We start from the raw sequence: 27882 nt of genomic DNA, 5'->3' as shown, positions 1-27882 counted from the left end.
GGTCAGTTTTAACGTTTGCAAGTATATTTCTCTGCTTCGTAGGATATATCTTTTACAATAAATATATTTTCTTTCTATCTAGTAACAAGTCAATTTAAATTCGATATCAGCGCATTTACTTTTTTACGTGTTACAGATTATCATATATATCGCTCGATTAGGCTCGTTGTTCGGAAAGTTCTCTCTTCGGAAAGTGACATACGCAAAGTACAGCGACAAAGCTAATGATCGTCGATGTCGAGATGTAGAAAGACAGCAAATTTGTCCTGCCGAGTTTTTACCTTGTCATGCACGTACAATTCATAAAGATTCTCTTGACCCCTAATTAAACTAAATTTCTATTTACACTATCTATTTTGCGGAAGGGAAGATATTATATTATGTGCAATGGCACGAGTTAATTGTTCGCATACGAGCCGGTTATCTGAATGCTCATAAAAACAAACGTCATACATGATTTTGTCGATATAAATGTACAAAAATGTAAGAAAGTAAAGCTAAAATCCAAGAAAGAGTACTACTCTCGCCGAGCACAGCCGAGATATGAAAAACGGATTTATTCCATCACGAGGCGCTTAGCATTAAGATACGTATCGATAACGTAATGCTCGATTCTATTCTAATTCGTATTACAATATATACGCTCTAGTGTGTGTACGTGTGTGTTATTAACATCGCAACAATAGAAGAAAGGACTAACAACTACTATTAAATTGGTCAATGTGTATATATAAATATATACATGTAATTTTTTTCTATTCGATTTATTCTTGCGATCGGAAAGCCTCTACAAAGAAATGCAAATTTTGCTAGGGCGATGACGATTCATCGAGGCAAAGATTTATTTGTATCACTATGAGTATAAAATAATATCGATCGAGTACAGAATTGATCAACAAAGCAAAATATTACGTAGATAAAAATTTACATAATCCTAAATTACATTCATAGTTTATATGCGGCACGTATTACCTGAGATTATACTCTTTTCAAACTACCTATAGTTTTATCCAAACCATCGTTTTATCGCGTGTGAAAAAAAAGACGACAGTTTTCTTTCATGTCAATCTAGTAGAAAAGATTTTCAATGATATTCCAAAAACGCCACTGTGATCGGCGTGATAAAAAACCGCGAGGCTCGCAAGAATAAGTCGAATCGATAATTATAGCTCGCCGATTTGTACGCTAAACGGCGTCGCACAATAATCAATTCATATATTCCAAGAAACTTCCACCATTAATCGGGCGTTAGAATGGAAGTGACTCGGGTTTTTCCACAACCTTGAAGATATTGGACAACTCGTCGACCAAAGTCTCGTATCGATAGGCCACCCGTATATCTGGCACGTTGGTTCGCGTGATGTCATTACCGGCGACTCCTTCTTTCGTGTAATTAGGTCCCAGCCAGTATTGCTTGCTCTGCGAACACAGGAAATAACCGAGTCGCATGAAAATCCTGCATTAATGCGACGGCCGATATTAGTCGTGCATTAAGTCGCATTAGAGCAGTTGAACGTGGTTATGCAATACAATCGAGAAGTATATTACGGTATAAACCTATTGATGCATGACTACGAGAGAATAAGCTGACAGAGCACTTGAAGAAGAACTCGATCAATCTTTTAACTGTCTCTCGCACGTATGGAAGACTGGAGAACTGACGTAATTACCTTGTGCGGAAAGCCACTCATGAGAACGGAGTTGCGTGCCAGCTCGCACATATCGCATGAACTCAGTTTCCACACTTGCGCAGCGATACTGTACTCTTCCATTAGGGGTTCCTATAATTAATATTGATTATTATTTAGCCACCATACTGTTAATCATAGTAATTATATTAATTCTGTTATATTGCTTATTACGAGCAGTAACAACTGCGTCGTTTATTAGTTACCTTGGTAAAATGAAATTGAAGAGGATCGTCCGTAGATAAACTTATGCACAGTCCTCTGGCAAGGTATTCTGGAAGCGGGTTGCGATGGTAGTTCAGGAAAAGCGAATTGTTGCTAAGCGGCGACATCGCGATACCGATTTGCGCCAGGTAATACAAATACTGGAGCACGGGGACTTTTCTGAGTAGCAGACCGTGCGAGATATTCTCTGCCATCATGTAGCCGCACACGAGATGTTGAACGGGTCCCGCCTCGCCGCAGTGAGGTCTCAAAACAAACGTGTTAAAGCCTTGTTCCCTGCAGAGGATCGAAAATGTATCGCATAATCATTATTTAAAATCGAATAAAAGACTACTCGATGAGACACATACGCTCTGAAATGATTGAGGACAGTCATATTCGCGTAAGTGTAGTACTGATAATATCCATATGGCGGATTCTCCACGTCGTCCCATTCCGCAGGCGGGTAGACGTCCTTGTCAAAAAGAGGATTCTCCGGCTTACTTTCGTCGTCCACAGAATCGAAACCAATTACCTGAAGATAATAACGTGAATGTAAGATTTCCTTAGGAAAAACAGTGAAAACTACAATACTTAAAACTTGATCAAAAAAGTAGCATTTGGATTTAATAAATTAACAAAGCGGAGAGAGGAAGAGAGAGAGAGACTTTTTTTCTTTCTCTCTATTATTATAATTATTTATATAGAATAAGATTAATGATTTAAGAAAAAAGCGTACATATTGTAGGAACTTGTGCAGCTCCGGGTGAGAATTAGGATCGTTGGTGACTTCAAAGAGCGGCAGAAAGATGTTGTTGAGGATCTCTTGAAAGTTCGTCATGAGTTTGTTCAACTTGAAGATATCACTATGAAAAACAAATAATAATATAATAACATATATTCACTGAATTCACTCAAGTGTTATACTCGTGTATCATGCACGAATGAACTTACTATAATCTAGGGATTTGTATGAGCCAACGCACGTTGTCTGAATAGACGTCGCTTTGGATCGCCCATTTGGCCAGTTTGTCCCACTCCTCCGGACCTTTGCCGTAAATCGAGAGGCGCAATTCCGCATTCTGATACTTAGACTCCTCGAGATCACTCGCTACCTCTTTGATTATCCTTGCAAAATATGTGCCGTTCAAATAATTGTCGGTCTTCAAGAAAACTTCACGTAAACGACTCTCACCAATCGGATTGTACTTTGCATTGAACTTGTCGAATCTGTGGAACGTGTTGCGATCCTGCAAAGGGAAAATCGTGCGTCGTACCTTCATCCCGAGAGCTTTATCGGTATTGAATACTCACTGCGTGCACATCCAACATGTCAACGCTGAGATCGTAAGTCGTCAGATTCATAGACTGAAAGACTTCGCGAAGCGTCATGGTCTCCCCGGTTTTGGAACAAGTGACCACTTCGTCGGCATGATTCTTTAACGTTTTCTTGATGAATCTAAGCAGGTGTTTCTGATTCATGCACGATGCTGCGTGTATGTGAGTATCGACCTGTAAAATTGACGGTACGTTAGATGACAATATTCTTAAAGTGGACACCTTACAAATTATGATTGTGGCGCATTTGCACCACTCGCGAAACTGTTCACGTACCTTCCGTATGTTATAAAAGTCTCGATGCGGCACGGCTTTCTGACTTGCCAGTTCCCTTAGCTCGTTCAGCAGCACGTGCAATTGATACTTGGACGAAAGGTAACTTAGTCTTCGGTAGCAGAAAGACTTGAGTGGCCCGTCGGCGATCATCGCGCACAGCAGATTCATGTCCCCGACGAAGGTCGCCAGGTCCGGGTAGGAATACGGGATCGGCTTGCCGTTGGCCAGGTCCTCGTCATTCATGAAAACGTTGAACACGCCGTTGACTGGCGCGATTTTGTAGTTCTTCGTCGGTGGGAACTCGCACTCCCACGGATCGCCCCGAGATGCAGGCGCGTGCACCGGATGATCTGGCGGGTAATCGAATGAAGCGCCCATTAGCGAGGCATCGTTTGACGTGCCAGCTGTCTGTTGCTGCAGCGCTGTTTTTACATTATCTCAATGTAAAACTAAAATCGCGCGAACACAAAAAGAGAGAGAGAGAGAAAGAGAGAAAAACATTCTACTGATGGTTAAGAAATAATTAACGTGACTCGAAACAGCGTGCAACAGGAGATTCAAGGTGAGGATATTAATAGGTATTTAGGAAGACCTGTCCGAGAGACGTCTTTGATCAGCGCGTTGATGTCTGCATCAGATCGAGCATCTCTGATTTTGTTCACAATATCCAGCAGCCCTCTCCCTTAGGAAATATATAATAAAACTGACTAAACTTCATCGAATCATACGGTAAGAGTGTGTGGTGCTTGGTAAAACTATGTAAAGCTGTGCCTTGAGCCTCGCACGCAGATATGCATCGCGTACGAGTTGCTCTCGACGAAAAATAAAAGAAAGAAAATTACACAACACACACACATAGAATGGCAGCCTGACGTCGTTACTGCCTGACAGCGTTTAAAGCACTAAACGCTATTGTTAGTTGCGCTGGGATGTTCCGTAAGTCGACGATAACGTATATGAACGACGACACGAGAGAAGAGACGATCGAGGGCGATACGTGTGGCAAGGATGTAGAACGTCGAGGATCGGATCTCTGACGTATGACTGAAACTCGTGACGTTTCCTGGATCGGCAATAGATACCTTCAATGGCTTTGCGGTCGTCGTGATGGACCTCATCATCGATGGTGAGTGGTCTCTTGTCAATGCTGCGTAGGAATCTAGACGTAATGGAGGGAAAGCTCTGCTTGGAGTTGCTCATGTATTTTTGACGTATTGCCAATGCTTGCACCAGCATCTTGGAGGCCCTTTGAAGATCTTCCAGGGGTACCTGTCATTATAAGTTGTGCGTGTTATTTTTAAGAATACAATTACTGATGATAAAATAAATTTAGAAATAAATAAAAAGATTTTTAAAACGAGACATTATGAGATAATAATTTTCAAATGGTAATTAAGGTGTCTTTTCATAATTTCATAATTGTCAAAGAGGAATGACTACGTTCTTTATTGTAGATATAACATGCACATCATAAATTTGATGAAGCACTTATCCAAGTTCATAAGCGTAAAATGATTTCGATTTATTCAGGATCAAGGGCACGGGAAGTGAGCAAATTTGATTCTTTAGAGATTAGAACGCCTCTTATAGAACAATGCGGACGTAAGAGAACCGGCGAGAGCTAAACCGCCAAAGGTTTCTTGCGCGCTTAAGTCCTCGCAGTTCCAAGGTTTCCACCTTACGCGAAATCTCCGGAGGCACATTGCGCGTAATAGTATCCGTGAAACCATAAAGCTAAAGTTACATCCCAATTATTAAAGCCACGGTATTGATAATATCTTTCATGATCGTTATTTCTCGGTTAATGTTCTACGAATGGCCCATCCTTTCGTGTATGTTAATAATTAATAATAATAATGTGTAAACTCTTATTGATTTATTACAGGATGTGATAGTCATACTGAAGATACTCGGTGGATGATGCAACAATCTCAGCTTATAGCTCTCGAGACGTAATCTCACTTGTTCCGACTTAAGTGAGATAACTAACACGATGTCGTTAAAAAAATAAAACACATACAGCTTATATATTCGTTAAGAACATATCGCAAGATTAAAATCGTTAATGATCTGACTCACCCCGGAAGTATCCTCTCCAGAGATGGAGACACGTTGGAAGTGGGGCACGAAGTCATTTTCCTCGATTTTGAAGCTATTATCGGTGTCATCGGGGACTCCTGTGTGCAGCGATGGTTCGTAATGACTGCGACGTTCTTCAAGATCTTTCGCAGCTCTGTCGAACAATAGAAAAGAGAACGATGATCAAACCTGACATGAATATTTTCAATATAAACATCACAGAATTAAACGTTAAATAGAATATCATTATTTATTTGCAATCCTGAAGTTCGATTCGCCTCAATGGCAATAAGAATTCTCGTTCCAGACCTGAGGGAATCTCTTGCGCATTAATCGCGGAACTACCTCGTGTAAAGAATAGTACCTAAAATTATCTCGTACAAACATAGGGGAGAGTAGTTTACAGTGGAGTTAATTCGCGGGCTATAACACGGAGGCAAATGAAATGTGGTTTCGTGATCAAGGAGTTCAATCGCGCGAGAGAGAGGAGGATTAAATTCGAGGAGGTCGCGGTGCTCGCGATATTTAGCGAACTTTTGACTCGAGGGTTATCAAGGCAAGTATACGATCCGATACGCAAATTCAGTCGTACGTGCGTGAGCGGACTGGAAACAGCTCTGTAAGATAATCGACTTTAATTAATAATACATCAGCCGTTCTTTTGGTGGTTAATCGGCGTATCCCAGTTTATTTCCTTATTGTGTCCAAGATTTCACAATGTTATCAAGAGAAAGACGTGCTGCATCTGTAAAAGATACGACTGTGGCTCGATAAACGCTAAAGCTGCTCGTAAACTGCATGCAATAATTAAATCAAATGTCATTTCTGAAGGCGATTTAAAATATTTGCAAAAATTATCATTTAGATGTAATATTAAATTATTATGAAAGTTACACAATAATCTCCCCCCCGGATTAAAATTGATGTATATCAATGGTAATTGATGATTATTAAAATATTGTTACAAATCTCGTGATACTTAAGTAACAATAACGAAATCATTAAATTGAATAATTCACGACTGTATAGCAATAAATTCGCCAGTATATATTATAATTTTAATTCCGTATTATAATTTTACAATTACATACAATACAGGACTTGATTTGATGGAGTGCAGGTGTGAATTAAATACAATACAATCACAATATATGCGGCGCATAATAATAACTTCTGCATATTGAACAAACAATTAACGTCCATCGAATTGACACCACAAAATTAATGGCAAAATTGCCTGTGCGATCCACGTTCCTGGAAACTTGCAGATTAATGTAAATCTCGCGCTCGCGCTCACAGTTTGCGAAGTGCCTGAGAAGTTACCTCAGAAGAATCCTATTATCCCTCGTCCATCGTTTCGACTCGTTTGCACCCGCGAACATGTTCCGCGATCGACGTGCTTGCGGATCGATCGCTGCTACGTGCAAGATAGATCGCGGCTCGGTAGATAGACGGGAAACGTGATGACAGCAAACCACGCTGGTTACTGATGACGATGACGACGACGATGATCGAGAAGTTACGAATCTCAGCGTGGATTTTCAGAGAGTTCTTGCGAGATCGAGCCAGGCCGATCTGCGAATCGCGTGTTGCGCGTTTCAGCGTCATCCGATGATGACGAGATGTCTAAACGCGAACGAGACACATCCCTCTCGATCGGCGCACTCGGCAGCATCGCGCGGTCTCGTTCTCATTCACCAAGTGTCGTTCACACAAGATCAGCGTCGCGTGTCGCGATGCATGTTGCAAAACTGCGAGATTCTTGATTCACCATCTTCTCGTGCTGGCGTTACCCTTCAGCGTGGATCGGACGCGTGGTGCTGTCGTTGCATCGCATTGCGGATGATTGCGAGCTCCAGGCTCCGCCGACGCAGCAGGGGCGGTCGATCAAAATCTCTTCATTTTAAAATTGACCAGGTGGAAGAATCTGATAGAGTACGTCGATGATCTCTGGTGCTTGTACTCCTGGTGCATGAAATGTTTCATTAGAACACGCTCTGCTGCAGAAGATCCTGCAAAGCGATTCAGATCATCAAAGAATCATGAAGAGCGTTGCATTTATTTTCAATGACGCTTGTTGGAAAAGATATTCAGGAAATGACGGCAGTCTGCGGTAGTATGTGTATGTACTACACGACATTAACATTCCACGCAAACATGACGCCTGGTATGCAGCTGCAGGCCGCGTTGGACGTCACGATTAGCGATCGAATCCGATGTAATTTCGGCGATGCACATCGAACAGGCCAAAGCGATTCTCATAAGTAATCAGCAGCTGTCTGGCATGAGGTTCGCTGTTTTCGTAACTCGCTGTCGTAGTTTGATATTGATGCAGCACGAGCCACTCGGCCTCGTGTGAATGATTCTTAATTCTCCACGCGCGTGCAGCTCTCCTGACGTACCGGAAGTCGCGTAGGCGCCGAGTACACGTCCGGTATCAACGGCGGTCGCACGAGCACTGAACGGATGGCCGAGGAGGGCTGATCGCGAGCAACCCCTTCGCCCTCCTGCCACGTTTTACGAACACCCACCAAGTGCATCATGGAAAGACGACCGACATGGTTTCCGCTTGCGTGATATCACTTCCTCGTAATGCACTTTTATATGTGACAAATGTATCATTTCTTCTTACATCATTTATCATTGCAAATTGAATTTGTTTGACAATCTGTGTGGTTTATATCAACACAAATGGAAAGTTGTGGTACTGCAACACATTGTTGCACGTATACTATTGTCAGATAAATTAATTAATCCCGTGAACTTGCAGCAACTCATTACCGTGTTACTTTTCCCTCAAATGTCATCAGCGATCGTGGATGTACTGCAAACTGTCACTACTTTCATGGGAAATACCGAGTAATATCAACATTCGTGATACGGCCTGATGTTACTGCAGCATCGCGAGTATTTCAGATCTAGAGAGAGAAAGATAGAGAGAGAGAGAAAGTTATGGAAATAGACAAAAATATGAACGAAAAGCCGCCTAGAACTCATTACCACGCTTTGTTTCACGCCGAAGAGGAACTACGATCGATTTTCGAGGTGGAGGTCGCTATACAGGGTGTTTAGCAACAGAGTTTGCATTCAGCGACCCCGAGAACAATTTCAAACGAGTTTCCGGGGAATCCGCTCGCGTAAAACTGCATCGATCCTCTTCTCAGCTCGCAAACGATCTTTTGCTCAACCCTTCGGCCGCCTCCGCGTGGCTTCAGCGTTAAATAATCATTAACGATTATGAGACACACATTCGGGACTAAATTACCGCATTACATTAAACGTCTCGCGGCCAGATGGACATATGGCCCGTGTTGAATTATTGATCGTGGCTTTATTGGCTGCTCTGGCGAGAATTCCGTTCACGACCACGACCACGACGATTGTATCGATGATCAACGGCCGATCCCAAGGTAATCCACGTCTCCTACACGATTTTCATGTAACCGGTAAACAAAAATTGCGTAAAGTCGTAAATAATGCGCGAAGGCCCCATCAGCGCACTTCGCTTGCCCGGTAAAGAGTTACGCGAACGCATAAATATATAAAAATATTTGTAGTCATGCGCGATGCGTGCGCTTTATTCAGAAAACGTTCGCCGATCGATGTGCGTCCGTCCGTCGCGTTCGTTCATCCTTTGTACCATTTTCTCCGGTTTCTCTTGTTAAGCGACGTTATTACTACGAAAGGATTGAGCGTTCGCGCGATGGAAATCCATTAATTAAAAAACTGACGAGTGACTGACAAGCGCGCGTTGTTACTTACGTCGGACTGATACATAAATCCTCGCGCTTGTTCCATACGTTGAATCGTGCCAATAATTCTATTTTATCCAGCGGATCGAACGCTTAATTTAATTTCCTCAAGTTTCATCGATGCGGTGTCCAATTAGCGCGACATTATCGCGAGGCAAATTCAATTATGAGATAGGATTCGAAGTTTCCTGACGAAACGCACGAGTGCAAAATGTCCCCTGTGCGTAACGCAGAATAATTAATTTTTTAATTAAGACAACTCGTGCTGTTTTGTCAAGAAGAGGCTCGAAAACGCACAATCGACGGGACTGCAAAAGAGAGTTCGAGCTCGTCGAGTAACAAAGCGGATTGTCCGCGTGGAATTCACGAAATATTCGCCTCGGTCTTTCCAGTCGAGGTGTGGGCGACATGACCTACCAGTCTCTCCAGCTACGTTTATATACTTAGCTCGGATCTGCATAATACATCACGGAATCGGCAAGATATCTAACGGCGATATAACGATCCCAAACTGGTTCGCGCCGCGCAAACTCGACGTTTCTACCAGTCGTATATGTGTGAAACGTTGCATATAAAATAATCCTTATTGTTCTGCCAGGAAATGGAACAGCACTAAGCACTGCATCAGAATTCGATTGTTGAATAACGGATGTAATGCCTCCGCGATGATCGTAGTATCCTGACTATGACGGATTCACAGATGAAGCTGCTATGCGAATGGAATCGCAATTTTTCCCGACTTGCCTGGATTTTCTGCTTGGTTAACGCCTTCTTTCTCTTTTCACGATCTTTATAAACTGAAACTCGCGGCGAGTAAATGCAAGTTTTAATTGGATATGGTTTAGAAGAAGAAATAAACTTCAGGAACATAGTTCGTCGAGTACAATTATTTCAGAAGAACAAAGAAAGAATAAAGTTCCACGTTGATATTAATGGCAAACTGAAAATAATTTTGTAACATACATGTACCATGAAATAAATAACTCTGCGTTACGCGCATTTAATAATGTTCCATAATGGTGTAAAAGAGGAAAACAAGTTAGCAGTTGATTTCCTCCCACATGTCTGCGGCTAATTAAAAGTTTAAATAACTATTAATCCCTGAAAATGAAGCTCTAGTAATTGGAGCATCAATATGCTCTTAATGAAAAACCTCAAATCTCGCGATATTATTATTCGACAGTCCCAGAATAGCAAAAAGCAAACGATTGTTTCCTCTTTTCTTAACAAAAACCTTCGGATCGCGATGCAATTACGCGACTGACGTTCAGACGTGCAGCAGCGCAATCGCACGTTTTGAAAACATCGTAATATTATACAACGTGACAACGTGAACTCTGAATGGCCTCCATTTAAAAAATATTAAAAGTAAAGTGCATTATCTTTCCAAGCGTGTCTTCGGAAAAGTTTCTTGGAAAGTCGCCTCTCTTCTAATTTTTAGAGAGATGTCTTCCGAGAAATATCTCTAGGAATATTTTTTAGCGTGTAGATTTCCTTTTTCTTTACTTTCGCTGGTTCAAAGTTCTCTGGTTCGCTTGAGTGCTCGAGCTGCAGAGACGTTGCGGCGTACAAGCGTTCTATAATACTCGATCTTACTGGGTAGCCGAGTGCTTGTATATGTGCTTCGTACATATACGTGAGAGCTTTATTGTTCCTTGATACTGCGACAATACTTTAGTGCCTTCCGTAGTCATAAATATGTCGCAATAGTGGTTTTATTGCTGCTTAGATATCGGCAACGCTTTCATACCTCTTAACATTCTTCGCGATTAATTCCTTTCGGTTTATAGGTACTCGGTAAAACTTATCTAAGATTAATTAGTTTAGATTAAGCTCGCTATTCAACCAGTTCTCGATATACAGATATATTATATATAGACGGACATTAATGTAGCGGTCGCATAAAACACAGATCGATTTCTATATTGCATCTGAAATGTATCTGAGAATCTATATGTTTTATTGAATTAAATTCTAGTAATTTATTATAAGATGGAAAGTTTAAAATATTTATTGTTTTCTATGTATGATCAATTTTATTCGTTTTTAAAGTTCTGAAAATTGGTCTTTGACACTTAAACCGAGTCAAAAACGAAAATTTGTTTTACAGTCAATTATACTCACTTGACCGTCAGTTGTCGTTGAATCAAGAGTTTCTTCTCAATCTGTTCAATCGGGAATTGCGGAACTTCGTAAGGCGCCGAGATCTCATTCGGCAACTCGTGGGATGCGAGTCTCAAAGCACTGCCACTTCCTGTCCCGGTTCCGCCACCCTCTATACCGAAGACCGGGCTTTCGCTACCTGCAACGAAGAGAAATGATCTCGCTGAAGTAAAATCGACGAATGTACAAGATCACACGATAGTCCATTTTTCTTAATACAGAATGAAATCCTGGATTTTATATCCAGGATTTCGTCTTTCGTTTAAGTCTCAAATTACTGTTTATTTTATTATAATGTTAGTATTACACGTATTATTATTATTATTATTTTAACACAGTTTACTGCATTCGCGATCATCCCCCACTCATTTAATCATGCGTTCTAAATTTCACACGTGTCAACATATATGTACATGAGCTGCAATATTAGTACGAAGATTAAACATGTACAGAAAATTTGTGTTTTCGGACTTTGAAGCATAGTTATATCAAGTTTTGAGGAAGGAGAAGATAATAATTTTCTGAATGTTTCTTGTTGGAATCGCGGTAGCGCTTACGTGATAGCAGCACAGAATCCGCGACATAGCAAAGTTGCAATGTTCCGCTTCGTTTAAAGACAAATATACAGAACGGTACAAATTGAATAAGTTAAGGGAATACCACAATATTTGTCGTCTTTACCATTGTCGACGATGTTAGTGGCTTGTCCGGTTTTCTGCAACCACTCGGTAACGGAATTGCGCTTGTACGCAAGAATCTCGTTCTCGTTTCCCATTTCAAGAACTTCGTTCGTCATTTCATCATACGATACAAATCGCGCTATGTTGTATCTGCAAGTATTATACACATTTCCCAGTTTTCACGCCACTGGGTTTGCACGTCATACCCGAAATGCTTAAAAGGATCGATCGCCGACCTGCCCGCGAATACACGTGAGAAACTCAAGACAGGCAAGTTGCTAAGTGGATCACCAGACTTGATCAAGAATGTGCAAGATCACCTTTGTTATACGTGCAATTAAAAATGAATCATACGAATAACAAATCTAACAGCAAATGGCAAGTTACAAATGCAATCAGTAATTAATTGTTCATCAATTAAATTACAAAAGTGGAGCACGAGTACAATTAAAACAATTCTGCTAAATGATTGTAAATCGCAACAATTTCTCTTAATTGATTACTACTTCCGGGATCACCTAACGCTCGTTGCGTTATTCCCGTTATCTCCTGTTATTCCAGTTATTTCGTCATTCTCATTCCTGTGTGCTCCCCCACAGAGCCTAACAGCACGATCGCGCCGACTTCCGCGCGAAACCCATCCTCCTCCCACGATAGCATGATCAATGAAGCAATGAGCTCGTGACCCTCGATCCGCCGACAAATCTACAAAAGCCCGCAGTGTTAAGCTATTAATAGCGAGAGTGGCGCAACGTGGCGATGTTGATGACGAGGACTGTTGTTTTCGTTTGTCGGATCCCCCCCCTCTTGCAGACATGAGAGCGACAACATTTGTTGCGCGCATTGTTGCAATTAAGATGGTGCTGAACGAAAAACCGACGAGATCATCGTAAATGTCGGAAGTTTCGTACGATGAAGCGAAACACAATGTAGTAAACAATGATCTACGTCAGAGAATGTAAATCGGGGGTTGCGTCAGGGATGATTAAATTAAACGCTCATTCACGGTTTCTCCACGTACAATTTGCATGAAATTGACGCGAGCTGACGCCTGTAAACTGAGCGAACTGCGTGGAGAACGAGTTATTTATTCCTTTCTATCATTGAATGCATTCGCGAAAATGTGTATCAGCTTAGATGTAAATATATAAGACGGAGTATTTAAGATTTCCATGCGATTTAAATGTTTCGACGCGATTAATAGAAAATTTATGATAAAAGCAAAACAGAGAAAAAACACGCTAAAAATAGAAATAGAAAAGGAAACGGACGCACGAAATAATTTGTTTATACTTTATGCAGAGACGTAGACTATGATTACGCACTCGAATCCCCTTGATCTTTAAATGTAAAAAGCTTATTTTGTAGCGAAAATAGTTTTTAGATGTAGGAAAAAAAGGAACTGAGATGAAACGATAGACACTGTCGTTTCGGCGTGGAAGCAAACGGCAGAAATTCGCGCCACATCGTTATAAATAGATGACCCGACGAAATATTCTCAGATCAGATTCCCCCGTGTTTTCGCACAAAGTCGATATACTCAGAAACCAGTGTTTTTCAATGTTGACGCGATGATTCACACGTACACCAAGTCATCCTCGACTTTGAATCGCAATTCTACGTACGGGAATTTCAGCGCGACGTAGTCTGCTAGACGAGCGTTTAATAAACTGAAACATGGAGAAATAATTATAAAAAATAATTACAAGTCTTCAGTGAAAAATCGTCAACGAAGCGACGGACGACTACGAGAATCCGGTCGCATTATGAAACAAAGATGAACGTATTTGCTCCGATTTGCGAGGTATATCACGAATTGTCGATAAATTGTGTGCGACTTCGAATAGCCAGATAATACCGTGATATTCCGATAATACTGGATAAATTCGGACAATGCTGTAAGAGATTTGTATTGACGGCACGAAGTGTAACACGTAAAACGCTTTAACTTTCATGCTCTATCTATTTTTCTCGCATTGCGGACAAGAATCTATATTTTTGCGCAAGATCCACATTACAAAATGATACTCGAATTTAATCTCACACGAGCTGTCGTTCATTTCGGCAATACGTACATGTCACTAAACATATCTATATTTACGTGCGCGCTCGATAAGAAAGTACGTAGTTTTCCATGTAGCAAACTAAAAATATCAATATTATCGAGGCGCATTCACAAAAAGGCGAATGGCCGTTATCGCGAAACGGCAAATTAACGCTCTTGATAAAACGAGTTGTTTGTTTTCTGTAAGTGACTTTCGTCAGCGATCGATACGTGTTTAAAGAGTCGCATCGATATCGATTAGCCCACTCTGATTAATCACCTCTCATCTATGATGTAAATTAAAACTTAATTTAAAAATGAAAATTCTTGTATTATAATAAAAATCCTGTTTAAATTGAGCAACAAATATCAATTTTTGAAGCTTAACTCGAGAAAAGCGCTTCATAGTTAATCAATATGTTGTTATCAGATTACTTCGTTCAGCAAATACTTTTTTATTCATCAAAACATTCATATATCGTACTTGCTCCGAAACAGGAGCTTCTCATCAGTCTTCTAACTCTCTGACTACTAGTGATTATTGCTGAAAGTGCCTGAACTCCTCTGACCGTCACATCGAAAGATATAAATTGCCATATTTAATCGCCAATCGGTCTTGCTAATAATGCCAGGGCTAGACTAATCGCATGATCGACGCAAGTCTGATGCAGTTTTTCGACTTGAACGCACAAACTTGCAAAACGCGCCGTTTTCCCGCAAGATGCCTAACAGCCTCTCAGTGCGTGAGTATCCGCTTTATCGGTGAGTGAGTCCGCTCGAATGGAAGGACGGTGAACACAACGAGAGACGCGAGTCCGCTCTCGGGAGAGCCTTGCCAGAGGAACCGCACAGAGTGTGTCTAGTCGACGACGCTTCGGAGGGCACTGACCATGCCGACTGGTCGTGAGTGTCGAATGCACTGACTGTGGCGGGGAAAGAGGCAGGCAGTGCTTGGCCGGAGTCTTGGCAGTCACCGCATCGCGGAATCCGCGTGTACGCGCACACGCGTGCGGAGCCGCGCGTGCACGCGCTCGACTCTTGCTGATGCCTGCAACAGATTCAACATGAGAAACTATTCTGATAAGAGAGAGAACATCCTTCAACGATTGCTTCACTGATCTTCAGTAGCTTCAGATGTAATGTAATGAATAAATAATCGGCCCAATAAATAATTGATCATTTAATTTGGGAATATGATACGCCAAAAGGTCAAAAGGTAGATAGGTAAATCAAGGAAGATTATCTTGAGGCTTCCCGTGACAAAGTCACGAGCGAATCAGCGGGGAGATCATATCGGCCAGGATAAAGAGGCGGCTTATCTATATCAGCCAATTATGCAAGTCAATTATAGATATTTTCAATAATAGAGAATTCATGCGAGACGTTTTCTTAAGTATTCCATAATAACGAAGTAATATGAAAAATACCAAACTCAGGATAAGTGTGATCTTCACATCGCGGAGTGTGAAGACCTGAGTGAAGAACCACTTTGCAGTCATTGATGTGCATCATTGGAATTTTATTTTCACGCCTGTTACACATGCGTGCAGCGAAAATTTGGCACAAACACACGGCAACGCGCGACGCGTTTCTCGATGCGATTTCCAATGATGTATTCGCACACGCAGCGAATACGCCTATTCCTGGATGACCCACATACCTCGCCGCGACACACACGATCCACGTGCGTGCGTAATTGCGTAGGTGTCGAAGGCAGATCTCCTACAGACGCTAGAGAGAACGCAGAGTGCAAAAGAACATGTACTGTCGGCGATTGCGTGAATCATAAATAATGCATGACCGTTTTAGAATCTATCGCAGGGCGATGAGAAACACGCTATTTCTTTGAACCTATATACCAAGCTAGTGTGTACATGTAGGTACATGTTTCCGTTTTGCGGGCATTTATCTTTCTCCCTTGCTCGTCCTTCTCAAGATGCGAAATGTAAAATTTAAGAAAACTGAAATCAGTGAAGAAATGGAAAAACGTTTTTTCATTTTTTGCAGAAGAAAACTGGCAATAATCGATTGCCAGGTCAAGCGAATCGCTAATCGTAACGAGTCAGAGAAATCCAGGAATCCTGGGGAATTAAAAACGCTCGGGGAATACTGGAGATGCAATCAGGAAAATTGCGAGATCTTGAAATCCATTACAGTGGAGAAAAGTCAGATGAAGAATAATTAAAGTGGCAGTATCCATCTCTTCAGTTACCATCGCGCTCATTGAATCGTTGTGTGAGGTATATAATAAAAAAGAATAGTAAGAGAAAATACTTGTTTTTCTTTGTGTGCAGGTATCGCTTTGAGGCAGGCATGTTTGTGAAAAATCGAAAACGCGACATTTTTTGCGCAAACGAATCCGCTGCTTTTTGCAACTGACAGACTCGTGGTCCGCTTCGGCAGCGTGTGACACACCCGGTGATTTAATTACGGAGCCGTTTTTGTCGTAGCGAACAGTTCTCGCGTGCGCCGAACACGGCAGTCGCTCTAATTGGTGGCTTACAGTCGCGATCTACGTGAGGAATTTCCTACGATTGGTGTCACCGGTATCATGCAACCCGCATTACGTTACGAATCACGAGAGGCATGTTCCTAGAACGAACTATTCTCGTGTAATTAACGGGTCTAATTGAGAGAACGCAAGCTGTCCAATTTAAACAGGGAGTCTGCTTGATATTTATATTGCGTATAGATAAGAGTATTATTGTTTCAGAGAAGAGAAAGAGAAATCATGAATATCGAAACGTTGTTCATATGAACAATACGTTTTCCTTGCGTCAGACAACAAAACTCGCAAATCGTATTTAATATTAAGTGCTAAGCAACGCGAAATTTTAATGCAAGTTGAAGTTTCAATGCAGATAACAAAATTTCAAATTGAACGCTCAGTGAAAATGCCGTTCTTGAAGTCAGACAATTAAAGTGCGAGACAGAATTTCCTGAAGAATTTAAATGATTCTTTTCCTAAGAAATATGTTTATCTCTGTTACACGTACAAATGTGTCGCTGTCATTAGTACGAGTGAAGTATGATTCATCTGTAATGCCAAATAAAGTTAAATGAATAATAAAACTTCTGTCAAAGCAAACTGTCGCTATCGTAGCGCGATGCGATGATAATGATTATCGGCTAATCTTATCATTAGACGATGCTGGATATAGTCTACCGACTTTGTAACAAGTGTTTGTGTGCGCGACAGAAATGCTAATTATAGACGAGCTTAAGACCTTCATTAAAAGACTCATCGCGATTCCACGTCAAGGTTGACAGCAACGACGCATCCGCTCGCCGTGAACTTACTTTAGATCAGTCAGAGGGGAAAATAATTCGAATCAATTTGAAATGCCGCCTCGAATTCATCGCGTAACTTGGAGCGCAAGAAGACTTCTTCTGTCTACGTCTGACAGTTTCGATATTAGCGTTAACTGACATTAACGTTAATAATGAGCGACGCCGCGGTGTGCTCAGCCCTATATAAATAGACCGTGGAAATTTCCTTGAGGCGCCAGAGAGCGCGATCGAATTCCACGATTACGTCTATTTACGGCGATCGCGTGAATTCTCGCGATTCGATTTCTGGCAGAGAGCTTGACTGCTCTCGGTTCGGCTCACTCGCGCTAAGAAGCGGCGCGTCGTGGCTCGACGTGGACGTAGCCACGAAAAGGATCAATACCTCCTCTTGGCACCGTTACCGTGGATCGCTGTGCTTTAATCCTCGCCATCGGGTGCACCAGGCACTTCCTCGTCGTCCTCACCTGGCGCGTAGGATCCACTCTCGCTGCAAATACATTACGCCGCCTGATGAAAATAAACTGGCGTCAGTATTTTCGGTACTTATCGGCGCAGTCCGTGTACACGCGGGCAAAGAAAGATCGTCCTTGTCACGCTGCCAGGTCCCGTCGCGGCGGATAACATAAAACAGTTCAACATTGAGGAATCCACTCGCGAGATTCAGGTAAATCCGTAATTCTCGCGAAGTTCCGAGGATGCTCGAAGTAGCGCGGCGCATCATGAAAATGTATGATTCGAGTCTCTTCGATTGGTTAACGCAGAATTTTTAGAGATGAAGGTTTGACGTCTTTTTCTGGATAATCGCCGGTTCGATTATTTTATATATCAGATAAACTCGTCGCGGCATACGCGTTGCAGCCTTGACCACAGGCGATATGTAGAAATTATTTGGAATTCCAACATCGCAGTAATTACGTCGATTCTAATGCGTTATCTTCAGTAAGCTCATTAATTCGAGATCATCCTGTCTTGATAATCTAAAGAAAATAATTGCCATTACGCTGGTCAAGACAGTTTCCGTTAACATGTTTTCCTGCGGAGAAATTAGAATTTAATCTCTGATTTGTACTACACGTAATGATCATTCGTTTAGTAATCTTCAATTGCAGTGAAGAAGACACTTTAGATACGCTTCAGCAAAATAAGCGAAGCGTGAGTCACGTTGGAAAATTCCGGAAAGACACAAACTACTTACAGGGATACACGTCGTGCAAACGCAATAATCCGATAACAAATACGTTTCGCAATTTTTCAGGAAAGGCAGATACAGTTGTTGTTATTATTGTGTTATTCACAGTACGATACGAAACGTTAGCTGTAATGCAATAAGCATGACCTCATTGTCATATTATAAATAATGCCGAATAATCGTGACACAGGAAAATCGCTATCTGAGACAATTTCATAGAAATAGAAATGACAGACAAATGGCACAATTTATCAATGAAAAAGTAAATTTCCACAAACCGTCTTAAGTTCATATTTTTCAGAACAGAGGATTATGTGCTACAAAGTTACGCTCGTGGAAGATTTATATGCGAGCACTTCCGTAATTGCAAAATTATCCTCGTGACATATAATCCATTTCTTAAATATGCATTTAACATGATATGGAAATGAACTCTCCCATTAATATCGATTTCAACGTCAAGCGGTTAGCTGCGACATAACTGCGGCCGAGAATTGCGCCACGAGTTTACCTTCGAAAAACTCGTCCGGATCAATCAGAAAATTCGGCAGGCGTATACCAAGGAACGCCTCGTTCTCCAAAGTGGTGGTCACACCCCTGATCGACATTTTTCGCCGGTTGCCCCGAGTCACGCGATCCTCGATACAGCGTGGGATTTCACCACGAATGGTTCCTTACTCTGATAAAAACTTTATTAACCGATAGATTCGTCCTTTCGTCCGATTGTGGTACCCGAAAGAGCAAGGAAAAGATCCTGGAAGATGCCACGAGTGAATTTTCTGCGTATTTGCAAGCGACAAGAGTCAAACTCGATGCGAATAGTGTGACGTCGCGGTGCGCTTTTAGCTACGGCGAAGGTTTCGCATCGCGCTAAATAACGCGTTAATCACCGTCGAACCTCGTGCCAATATTTCTTGAAGGTCGCGAAGACGAACAAGAAATAACGGAACGCTAGAACGATTTTGGACGAATTTATAAAAAGTGAATTCAACGATTACGAATATCGGATGTTTCTAAACAGAAACGCAATCGCAACGCGATTCACGAGTGTGTCAATACCTGGCATCGACAATACAAATATTTACGTAAATATTTGCTAAAGAAATAGCTCTGTCAAAATTAGTTCAACAATATATTCGAGACTCTCGAATCTCATTCAATGGCAAAAGTTTACTGAATTCAGCGTGTGTAATAAATTTCTAGTATAAAACAGATTATCACATTTACAATAATTTATCATTTCATTATTAAATTATTTTTCATTATTTAATTATTATAAATAATTAAGACAAGAAACTCGCTAGAAAATCAAATCACTGGTTTGAGTAATAAAAAAATTTCCTACCAACGTAACGCGAATGCTTATCTCTTCCTGAATATCCTAAATAACTTAACGATAAATCTTGAAGTCACATTGATGACTACATTATTCTGAATCATTAGTAGGAGCCATTAAAAGTATTAGAAAAAAAAGATAAGCATTTGTTATTTGCGTGGAGAGCTATTTGCGACTCGGTGAGTCAAATTAGATCGAAATTACAGAATGCGCTGTTATCCCCGCAGGCGAAGTTTCGCTAACCAATTATCACTGATCTTCGAGTCGAACTGGGCAACTACACGTAGGAGCCGTTCTCTGACGAGTGCTTCGGAATTTCACATGCACCACTTCCAAGATTAACAATTCGAGCGCGTAAGGTAACTCGACGAGGAACACCGCGAAACTATCGTGGCACTCGGTCTACTGCAGCGGCTGACCCGCGCCTTGTTTTCTATTCACGTTCCGAAAGTCTTCGCTTCGTACCAACGACGAAGACAGGACGGGACGAGACGAACACCGACGGCACCATTGTGACGGCGGCCAAAATACTATCGGCCATCTGCAGGGAGAAGGTCTTAGGCTGTCTGCCAATTCCCGAAACCTTCGCCCGACCACGTCAATCGACGTGAGAGTGTTAATTGGCAGACGCACGAGACAATTCCTAATAAATAACTCGGACTGTGATAAACGCAAGATAAACCGTGAAATTCTAGGATCTAGGAATCCTTGGCACTTGGAGCCATGATGCAATTGCTGCAAAAACGAAATTATTTTGATACGAAAACTCGAATGTAAAATATGTTGGAATATCAGGCCACTGGATAACGCACATGTTCTTGCGATGAGCTTGTGATAAGCGATGCTAACATAATGCGGAGATATGAACGAGTATACTGGCAATTTAAAAAAAAAAGAAACGTTTCATTTCGTTTCCAATCGACATGAGAAACTGCAGCAGCTTTTCACGAGGTGACCCGATATTTTCCAGCGGATTCCAATCTCAATTCCAATTTCGAACAATTCAACTTTAATTTCGATTTGTAAATTTCTCTTTTCCTCGTTTGCCAGAGGGATTATCTGTCAAATGCCTCTTTCCCGTTAGTTAAATAAATAAATCAGATCCTCTCGGCTTTTTCCAGTCGCGTGGCGATCTCGTACCTGGTACTGCGTGAATTGACAAATTCAGATAACAGAAGATCGCCGAGACTTTTACTTTCGCGTAATTTGTATTCGTCTCTTCGTCCCTCTACGAACTTTAATTAACTTCACCTTTCGTGCCATCGGATAAAACGTTGTAGTCGAGTCGTGACTGCCATAATGTACTGCTCAATGCCGCAAAACATTTCACAGTGCAATTCCAACCAAGCGAAGGTAATTGACAGTCAGGTAATTGACGACGCGAATTACAGAAAAATACAGCAAAATACAGCATCTTAAGATTAATCAATCCTTATTATTGACTAGAAAGTCAACCCCTAGTGCACACTCACACACGCACATGCACGCACACTTTACATACAACAAAGTAGCAATCGATAGTATTAGATATATACGTCGTGCAAACGAAATAATCCAATAACAATTTCGCAATTTTTCAGGAAAGGCAGATATCGATAGTTGTTATGCTTACGATCGCGATGATGATCGACATTGTGACTTGGAGTCGTCGAGCTATCCGCGTCGCCCTCGCCGTCCAGCTCGTAGTAGATTCCATCCGCAGTACTGTTCACCTCCTTCACCGCGTTCGCACCGACCATATCCTCCATAATTCTGCAAATACGTTTATTTTTCAGCGCTACCGTTCAGTTATTATCAAGCATTCAATTATCGACGAATTTCTCGATAAACGTTCGAAGCACGTAGTTAATTTAAGCTGCGCGAGTGTTTACAGAGTTCTGCGCTTCGCACGGAGATGTATGCACGTAAAAATAAAATTAGAGATTAACTAGGATGCATGTATTTGAAATTTAAATTCGTCTTCTACGAAATATCTGTTGATACTTTGCATTTCGCACAAATCTGCTGCTTTATATACGTGTCATGTACTCTGATCGCCTCTTATGTGCACAAGAGCGTGTCACGTGAGTCTCTTTATCGATGAGAATGCATCCGGTGATAAGAGAATGCTGTGAGATATCTCAGAGTTTTAGTCGTTACAAATTTCTGAACTTATTTTTTCAAATTATTGGGTCGTCCGGAAAGTTCGTGCCGATTTTTAATAGATGGCGTTGGAACATGTCTGAATATATCAATGTTATTGAAAACATACGATTTATATACATATGCTTAAAGGTGGCATTTCAACGCATCTTTAGGAAAAAAGTTGTTTCAGATAAATTGATTCGTGTCAGTTTTGTACTCTTTTCAAGATGGAAGAAAACAAAGAACATTTTAGACACTTGATGCTTTTCTATTACCGGAAAGGCAAAATGCCTCACAAGCAACAAATTCGATATGTTCTGTTTACGGAGAAGGCGCTTTAGCTGAAAGAACCGTACGTAAGTGGTTCGCTAAGGTTAGAGCTGGTGATTTTAACCTTAAAGACCAAGAACGCTCGGGCAGACCCTCTACTACTGATGATGACCAAATCAAGACACTGATCGAGAATAACCCGCGCTACACGACACGTGAATTAGCAGAGATACTGAAAATATCGAAAACCACTGTCCACGATCATGTAGTGAAGCTTGGTTACGTAAGTCGCTATGGTGTATGGATTCCGCATAATTTGGCCGAAAAAGTTTAATGGATCGCATTTCCATCTGCGACTCGCTGTACAAGCGCAACGCAAACGTACCATTTTTGAAGCAATTAGTGACGGGTGACGAAAAATGGATCATTTACAACAATGTAGAACGAAAAAGATCCTGGGGTAAGCGAAATGAACCAGCATTAACCACTCCGAAAGCCGGCCTTCGTCCAAAAAAAGTCATGCTCTGTGTCTGGTGGGATTGGAAAGGAATCCTATATTATGAGCTCCTACCACACAACCAAACGATAAATGCAGATAAGTACTGCTCGCGACTGGACGAATTACAGACAGCGATTCAGGAAAAACGTCCAGAATTAGCTAATAGGAAGGGCATCGTGTTCCATCAGGACAATGCCAGACCTCATGTTTCTTCGACTACCTGACAAAAATTGTTGGAGTTTGGCTGGGATGTGCTACCTCACCCACCGTATTCACCAGACATTGCACCTTCAGACTTTCACTTATTTAGGTCTTTGCAAAATTCTCTTAGCGGCAAGAACTTCAACTCTTTGATCGACATAAAAAACCACCTTGAGGAGTTTTTCGCCGAGAAACCTAAGAAGTTCTGGGAGAATGGAATCTTCCAGTTGCGTGAAAGATGGACAAAGGTTGTGAAACAAAACGGTGCATACATAAGTCAATAAATATTTATCGACATAAAAAAATGTTACCTTTGAATTTTCCTTCAAAATCGGCACGAACTTTCCGGACGACCCAATATTACAAATTTCTGAATTTATTTTATTCTGAATTTATTTTCACCAGATGCATAAATTATGGTGCGAATAAAATAGAAAACACGATTAATACGCTCGAGAGAGAACAAAAAAGCAATGATTGATTTGACGGAAGTAGATACTAAGTAAAAATGACAAAGCACGTCATTGCTTGCACGATTCATGTATAATATTAACAACCGTGTCGTTCCGATTAACTTAATCGCATCCCTGTCGCAGCAGAATTGCCATTTTGTTCACGTATTAACGATGTCGCTTTAACGGCCAATTAAGAGCTTAAATCGCGCTCGTTAAAGAGATCAGTTATTATTCTAATTGGCGTGACATGTTTCTCAGTCTTCTCCAAAACAATGACGCGCAAAACTATCTATATATTGCGCCGTACAAATGCTACTATTAATGTGACACGCGACAATTTGCGGACGCGTTATTATTCGCCCGATGATTGTTTTCACACGACGAAATATCGACACCTGACGAAATTTGATCATAAAACGCAATTTCATCACCTGTCATTTTGCGTGACGTGTGCGATCGATTAATCGTCAAATTCGTAATAACCGAAAAATGTTCATTCAAAAATAAAACAATCGATATAAATCTGCAATTGATAAATATTTGCATCATATTTTTCCGAAATGTACTAAAGGATATTATAATTAAGTGCAATATTTGCAATATTATATTAGTAATAATTATTTTAATCTAATTAAAGACAAGTCGTATTTTTACATGAAACCACGCTCGTTATTTAGCTCCAAACAGAAACGAAATATTTTTATAAATACTTATTCTTCATACATATATATATACAAGTGCAGAAAAAGTGTCAAAGACGAAAGTGTCAGGAACACAGCTGAGTCGAAGGTTAGCTGACATCTCCAATTGAGTGCCAAAAAGCCGCGACAGATATTGGCTGAAGGCACATTAAAAATTACATAAAGAAAAAAAAAAGACATCTCCAATTGACATTTCAAATTGCTTCTGGACAGAACGTCTAAGCGTATTTAGAATAGCAAACACTGCACGAATGATTAATATTTATCGCTACCATGCGTACGCAAATGTACCATTACCGCAAATTCAAGGAAGCAACGTGCAGCACCGTCCGCCCTCTCCGCTCCGTAAACTACAGTCCAGTCATCGCGCCATTAGCGAGTTTCGCGACGACACACACACGTGGTCGCGCCGGCCGATAAATCGATACGCTAATACAATCGACTCCGCGTATTTCGTAGTCGTACGCGCGGATTCGACGCGGCTGTCAATCGTTCGTGCTGTCTCGTCGCCCGTCGGCTGCACTCGGAGCTCGGAGTCACTGACTGGCGGAGTTGCGATTCAATTCCACCGCGAATCGCGCCGCGTGTTGTCACTTAGGGTGCCGTTACATGGAGCGTAACTTGCGTAAGCGTAACCTGCGTAACCTAGTGAGTAGCTAGAATAGGCACACTGCGTATTCCAGTAAATTACTAGAATGTACGCTATTCTGAAAATTCCATTTTACATGGCGCGTACTTTGCGTTGAATGCGCATAAAGCGTAACAAGCCTGACCAATAACAGATCAGGACTTCTGTTGTACAATACAACAGAAATAAATCGATTGGTTGTTATTATTTAAGCGTATTGCTAAATACGCGTCATGTGAAATAGATACTTTGATGTAAGAATGTGTTGAAGCGTAATATATGTGTGTAATGTATGTACGAGCATGCGTGAAATAACCTAAATAAAGTATACGGAGTGGTTGACTGGTTGACGACGCGTGTCTAGCACAAAAAACCTGGAATCTCTTAAACATGGATTCTAATCTTGTATTAGCGGTTCTTGCCAACAAATTATACTTGTTGTTACGATATGGTTTTCATCGATGCTGATGTGGTCTTCTCCCTCAACGTACTGCTTGAAGCACTTATGATCAATAAAATTTGTGGTGAAGCTAAAGAGCCACCCACAATATCCACATTTATGCTGTATTTTAAAAAGGAAATACATAAGTGAAAACGTATAAGCTGCAGTAAGCTGTTGAAAATAGTCCAGACATGCAAATGAATATACCATAGTCATCGGACATAAATTGAAATTCTTTTGTCATACTATGCAACCGATGTACTGATTTATATCCAAGTAATTAAATGCATTATTTAAACATTTTGGTCCATATTCTCAGCTCACTTTTATGATAAATGCGTGCATTTAGTATATAGTTCACGTTACATATATTATAGAATATCAGAAATAAATACGCGCGTTTATTGATAAAAGTGAGCTGCGAATATAGTCCTTTATAGAATTTAAATGCATTTCTTAAATTACCCGGATTTGATCCATTTTTCCAGAAATTTTGGCACGGCGATCGCGAGTCAAAAAAGGATACACACACACCGTCACACACATGCATTTAGCGTATTTTCCACCAGAAATTGGATGCGGCGTAATTGACAACTGGCGTAGAAAGCGTAAACTAACTAGGCGTAAGTTTTATAGTAACTTCTATAAAATTACTAGGTTACGCAGGTTACGCTTACGCAAGTTACGCTCCATGTAACGGCACCCTTACGTCTCGCTCATTTCGCTGCTCCAGTGGACGATGTGGAAAAGTGCAACGCGTGCAGCTTGCCGGCGCCACTCGACGGCTACAACGGACGCGACGAGCGAATGGCGAGGCGACGCAGCGCGTGCGCTTGACCAATCACGGTGCAACAACGTGGGCGGCAGTGTTCAGGTTGCCCCTCGTCCGAGTTGTCGGATCCGGAGCGGAAATCCAAATGACCGATCGACGATGAATGAATGATCCGCGACGATACGCGACGAGGACGATTCACGTGCGATTCATGCAGACGCAACTTTAGCGATCACAAACAACGCGAGACGTGAAATACTTGTTGACACATCAATAAAAACAGACATTCCAGCTTTCCAGCTGCGTCGCGCGTAAACTTGTGCGTCACGATCTCGGAGTCTGACGTATGTCGCGAGTCATAGTCCTCGATATATCGAAGTGACGTGTGAACGTGGTTGCGAAGAGATCAGATTTTATAAAAAGAGGCTAAATGAATATAAAGATATATGTGATAGGAAGAATATCTCTCTTTGGACAAGATCTGTTTAACATTTGTAATTATTTATATGCATTGAAAACCTGAAAAGCGATAACCAAGACTGCGTCTTTAAATAAAAATGTTCTTTACGATTATATGAGTGGAATTTAATTATAATATACCGTCGATTAGTATATATATCTACCTTAAACTCTGTACCTTTAGTCTGCTCCGACTTGAATACAATAAAATTTGAATAAGAACATTTCTCCATCTCAACAAGGTTTCTGTTATCAGTTCCTTTCACGCGTTCGCAATTACGCCGCGATGAAAGGCTGCGATCACGTGTCGCGTTCGGCGAAACGCCACCGGATGGATTCAACGCGACCTTACGTGACCGCGGTGTCAACGAAGAGAGGAAGAAAGAGAGCGTGAGTCCGCGGAAGAAGCGTATGATCTGCCTACCTTTCTCAGAACACCTGCGGCGAGACGGACGAGGAATCTCTTCACCAAGAACTTACGGCACTGCGTCCTGTAGTGTGACGCGCGTGCCACTGAGCGTGATTGGTCGGGAAGGTGCGACGCCGCTGCGAACCGCGACGCCCCGACTGGCGCAGACTCGTCCCGTCGATCCCGTGAAAATCCATAACGTGCGACTGCCCGACGCCGCCATAGTACGCTAATTGCATACGGGATATGAAACTCCATATCCCCTCTGCACGAGGTCGTGTGTGTACGTGTATGTGTATGCGTTGTAAAAACTTAAAGGTATGCAGTCGGACGATGAACTCGATCATGGTGCCTTAATCACAAAATCTTAACTTAGAAATTGTGAATCTTGTTATAAAAAAATGTCAATAGTTAAAAATATAAATTTGAAGATACACTGATGTGCGTATGTAGGTGTAATGGATATAATATGCAGCCATCGTCGTGTGTTTCGCGTTGGCATATTATCATAAAGATGATTAATCTCAGTTTTCGAATAATTAATCTTCTTTTGTCAGTGTAGACTTTATTTTCTCCTTTTTTGTCAAACTTGATAATTTTAACTATATATATATATATATATATATAACTTTCTCTTTAATAATTTTTATAAATTTTCTCTCACGTGTTAAGCATGTTAGTTTTAATAAGAACGCTTTTGTGACTATAATGTGGGATTACACGTGCATGACTAATTATTCCAATTCCGCTGCAAGCTGTTCGAGAATAAATAATGAAGCGTCCGCGAAATGATGCATGCTTTCAATAGCACCTCGTTTTATTCTAGAATCTAGATGCCTACACGTATGCAAATGTATCCGGCAGCAGCTCCGAGAATGAAAA

At 41.2% G+C, this 27882-nt stretch overlaps 1 protein-coding gene across 12 annotated transcripts; it reads right to left on the bottom strand.

Annotated features, from left to right (window-relative positions):
* Positions 1 to 2: 2 nt before the first annotated feature.
* On the bottom strand, positions 3 to 27468 carry LOC105285262 (AMP deaminase 2). 12 transcript variants are annotated; one of them, XM_011349392.3, is made up of 14 exons: positions 27016 to 27468; positions 21653 to 21792; positions 11462 to 11639; positions 5586 to 5739; positions 4589 to 4775; positions 4099 to 4188; positions 3507 to 3928; positions 3207 to 3404; positions 2847 to 3142; positions 2632 to 2758; positions 2264 to 2427; positions 1895 to 2189; positions 1671 to 1781; positions 3 to 1419 (listed from the first exon to the last, which is right to left on the bottom strand). In XM_011349392.3, the coding sequence occupies exons 2-14, from the start codon at positions 21786 to 21788 to the stop codon at positions 1249 to 1251; spliced, it is 2529 nt and encodes an 842-aa protein (XP_011347694.1). In that variant the 5' UTR covers positions 21789 to 21792; positions 27016 to 27468; the 3' UTR covers positions 3 to 1248. The 12 variants fall into 12 exon arrangements, with proteins under 12 accessions (XP_011347694.1, XP_019889140.1, XP_011347708.1 ...); XM_020033581.2 differs by lacking the exon at positions 27016 to 27468 and adding an exon at positions 26070 to 26172; XM_011349406.3 differs by lacking the exon at positions 27016 to 27468 and adding an exon at positions 26038 to 26056.
* Positions 27469 to 27882: the final 414 nt, after the last annotated feature.

This window comes from Ooceraea biroi, chromosome 4 (genome assembly GCF_003672135.1).
Source record: "Ooceraea biroi isolate clonal line C1 chromosome 4, Obir_v5.4, whole genome shotgun sequence".
Lineage (NCBI taxonomy): Eukaryota > Metazoa > Arthropoda > Insecta > Hymenoptera > Formicidae > Ooceraea > Ooceraea biroi.
This window is presented reverse-complemented; position numbering and strand designations above follow the sequence as displayed.